This window comes from Plasmodium reichenowi, chromosome 9 (assembly GCF_001601855.1).
Source record: "Plasmodium reichenowi strain SY57 chromosome 9, whole genome shotgun sequence".
Classification (NCBI taxonomy): domain Eukaryota; phylum Apicomplexa; class Aconoidasida; order Haemosporida; family Plasmodiidae; genus Plasmodium; species Plasmodium reichenowi.
This window is the reverse complement of record NC_033654.1, coordinates 390-4,622: the sequence shown is the minus strand read 5'-3', so window position 1 is coordinate 4,622 and position 4,233 is coordinate 390. Positions and strand designations below refer to the sequence as shown.

At 14.8% G+C, this 4,233-nt stretch overlaps 1 protein-coding gene across 1 annotated transcript; it reads left to right on the top strand.

The window, feature by feature from the left end:
- Positions 1–1,486: 1,486 nt before the first annotated feature.
- PRSY57_0900100 (putative protein, unknown function) lies at positions 1,487–3,334 on the top strand (the record flags this gene model as incomplete). The annotated part of the gene is made up of 3 exons (XM_012907242.2): positions 1,487–2,492; positions 2,665–2,853; positions 3,291–3,334. The coding sequence occupies 3 exons, from the start codon at positions 1,487–1,489 to the stop codon at positions 3,332–3,334; spliced, it is 1,239 nt and encodes a 412-aa protein (XP_012762696.2).
- Between the last annotated feature and the right edge of the window lie 899 nt (positions 3,335–4,233).

The following is a 4,233-nucleotide window of genomic DNA, read 5'->3' as shown; positions in this document are numbered from 1 at the left end:
GAAAAATATGTATTTATATATGTTATTACAAAAAAGTATTGTCCCTTTTAATTTTTTTTTTTTTTTTTGAGTACCATATAAAAGTTGAAAACAAAATATATGTTCCACTTATATATTATGTAGGTTAAAAGTATTCTCTATTTTTTGTTTATCTAAAAGAATTATTATTAAAAGTGAATAGCCAAATAAAACCAAAAAATGATAATATTAACTAAAAAAGAAAAAAAAAAAAAATTAAATAATTAAAATATATTTATTGTTCATTTTTTTTTCCGAATCCTTGTTCAATATAACATAAATATATTGTCCATATGTAATAAAAATACAATATATATAATTATTTTGAATTATATTTTTTAATGTTATTGATTTCTGAAATTTACTTTTTTTTTTTTTAATTATATATAAGAAGCATATTATATATATATATTTATGTATACATATTTTATAAATAAAAAAAAAATAAAAAAATAGATTAATTATATTGAGAGAATTTAATATAAGTTTTTACCAAATAAATTTTTTACATTGGGAATAATAATTTTTATAGATAACTTTTATTAATTACCTTAAAAAAAAATATATTACTTTTTATTTCATTCTGTAAAAATTTGAAAAGTTATATTATATATATATATAGAAATCATATTTATAAATATTTTTTTTCTTTTTTTTTTTTTAATATGGTTGCATAGAAACTTATATATAATATAATCATAAATTATTAGAAAATATCTATAATAAATTTTATAATTTTTTTTTTATATAGAAATATAATAAAAGAAAAAAAAAAAAAGAAATTTAAAGAATAAAATGTAAAATAATAAAAAATGAATGAATATATTATAAAGATTATGTATTATGTTTTTTTGCAAATAAATTTCATAATATAAAATTTTTTTTATCGAAAAAATTTATAAAAATCTATTAAAATTTGTTCTTATAAATTTCAATGAAACATTTTTATTTGGTATATTATAGATCTTCTTTTAAATAATTTTATATTTATTGAAAAAAGAAAATTATATTTTTTAAATATTTGGGAGTTTCCAAAAAAAAAAGAAAGAAAAAAAAAGAACAAAATGAATATAATATTATAATACCTGTATATTAATTTTTGTCTGTGTATATTTTAATATCTTTATATTTTTCATAATGTATAAATTTTTTTTTTTTTTTAATATTTATTAATATTTTTAAATATATATATATATATTTATATTTTTTTATTTATGTGGTTATGTTAAAATATAATTTTTTTTTTTTGTAATTATTTATAATTTAATGATATAATTATAATTAGTATAATTCTGTTATTTTGTATATATGTTTTAGTGAATTATTAATTAATTAAATAAATTATTTATTATTTTATTTTATTTTTGTAATAATACGATATGATTATAATATAAATAAAGTGAAAATATAAATATAGTTAGTTATAATATATATATATATATATATATATAATTTGTGAATAAAATAAATGAGTATTTTAGATATTGTTGAGAATACTAGGGGAACAAAAATTTCCATAAGCAGTGATAATATTTTTCCATATTTCCAAAGGATAAATAAATTGAATACAGAAGAAAATAGGGATTTAATTTTTTCAGAATTATTAAAGAAAAAATGCATAAAGGAATATTATGATTTAAATTATATTAATGATATATTTGATTATGTCAACCTTTTGTGGTTTGAAAGACATTACTTAGAAAATTTAAGTAATAGTCAATTAGGAGTTTCGTTTCATTCATATACAGAAGAATCTTGTAAACATGATGATAACATAAATGTATTTGAAATGTGTATTAGTGAGGATACATGTAATAATTTTATAGAATATTATAATGAAGATAATAAAAATGATGAAAGTTATTTATCCAAAAAATACCGAAATGATATTTTCATAAATAATTTTAGTTTGAATAAATATATGAAGAATATACTTAAGTTATATGAAAAAGACATAACTAAATATTATAAAAATAAAAGATTTTTCTATATTAAATACAATTGTAAAGTATTTGATATAAAAAGGTTAATGAACTCAAAGAAATGTTTTATTAAGGGATATAAAGAACCTAATATATGTAGTTATTATAATACATTTGATAATGTGCCTGAATTCAATAATGAATATAGGTATATTTATGAAAATAAATCCGATAATTTTAAGTATGAATTTATTGAAGAGGATGAAAATAAAATAAATGAAGAAGGTAAAAATAATTTTAATGATGATGATAATTATTATTGTAATTATAATGAATATAATAATTATAAAAATTATAATAAGTATAAGTATTCCATTGAGTCGAATGAGCTTAATAAGTATTATAATTTTCTTGATATGGAAGAATATTTATCAAATAAAGAATATTATTCTCTTCATTGTTCTACATTTAAAGACTATTCTTGTGATGTTTCTACAGAAGATACAGATGATAACGAAATTTTCTATCCTGCCCTTTCTGAATTAGAATCTGGTATGTATTACATAATTGTATAAATATAAATAAATAAATATATATATATATATATATATATTTATTTATTTATTTATACATATTTTTTTTTATAAGAAAAATATGATTAAAATTTTCATAATATATATATATATATATATATATATATATATATATATTCTTAAATTTTCAGATGAAGAATATTATATAGCAGATCAGAATATAAATCCTCATGTAGATGCTTCATTAATTAAACATATTATTAATAATAACGTTACAAAATTATTAGGAAAAAATAATAATATGAATATCAATAAATCTACAGATACAAATAAAATTGATATATTTCACTTTATTAGTCCACATATATATTTTTTTTTAGGTATTATAATTGATGTATTACTTATATGATTAAGAACATATTATATTTATTAAAAAAAAATTAATTATATACCTATAATTATATGAAAATTTCTTTATATATGGGTGTTTATTTTTATATAATTAAAAATTAATTGCACTAGATTAATGAATAATAAAAAATATATTAATATGTAGCATTATTTTGAACAATATATTGCTCTATTGTATCTGTTAAACATATATATATATATTAATTTATCGTACATGAAATAAGTAATTTGTTTACTGTTTCATGATATATACACCAATATGATAATATTATATATATATATATATATATATATATATATATATATATATATACAAGTTGAAAATATTTTTATTATTTTTTTCTTTTTTAGGTTTAAAGATCTTTTGGCACTATTCTAAGTTATTTTTATTAAGAAAAACATATAGGAATAATATTTTATATGTTTTTGTACTTATTGTTTTTATTTTAATGAAAACATATTCTTTAATTTAATATGTCCAATAATATAAAATTTGTCTTTCATATATAAATATACATATATATATATATATATGATGATAATATACTATTTTTTTATATGATTTTCATATTATTATTTTACATTACAAATAATTCATTATCATATTTTTCCTATTTTTATTTATTTTGAAACACACATTCTTTTAATTAAAAATTATGAAATTATGTAGTTAGAAAAAAAATTAATTCTTAACATACGTCTTATGTATTTAGGATATGAAAAAATATATTAATATTATTTCAATTTTGTATTTAATATAGATAGAATTCTAAACGTTAAATGATTTAATAGTATCGTTTCAAGGCAATTCTAAGAAAATAGAAAACGTTAACAACCTAATAATTTTAAAATGAACCCTTCTGTGATAAATCAGAGAATTTTTTTTGTATTATATATCATTTAATATATAATAAATTGAATTGTCTTTTATAACAGATTTCATCATATTTTTTATTTGATATGGCTTCCATGAAAACATAGATATATATATTAAATTTTGTAATGCTATTGGATTTCATGATTTATTATTTTATTTTATTATATATGTTGTACTAAGGGTTTTTTTTTTTTTTTTTTTTTAAATATTAATTTTATAAAGGAAAACAGTTTTGTTAGTTCTTTCTTTCATATAATTAAAAATATATTTAATTTTTTATGTGTTATAATTCAAGTAAAAATAAATAATATACAATATATTATAATTAAATCAAAGTATTAATAGAATAATATTGTTATAAATTTTATTATATTAAAATCTTACTATTAACTATGTGATTTTATTAATAATGTAAAGGAATTTTAAATATATTTAAGTTAAAATTTGAAATTTTGTTTTCATTAGATTTTAA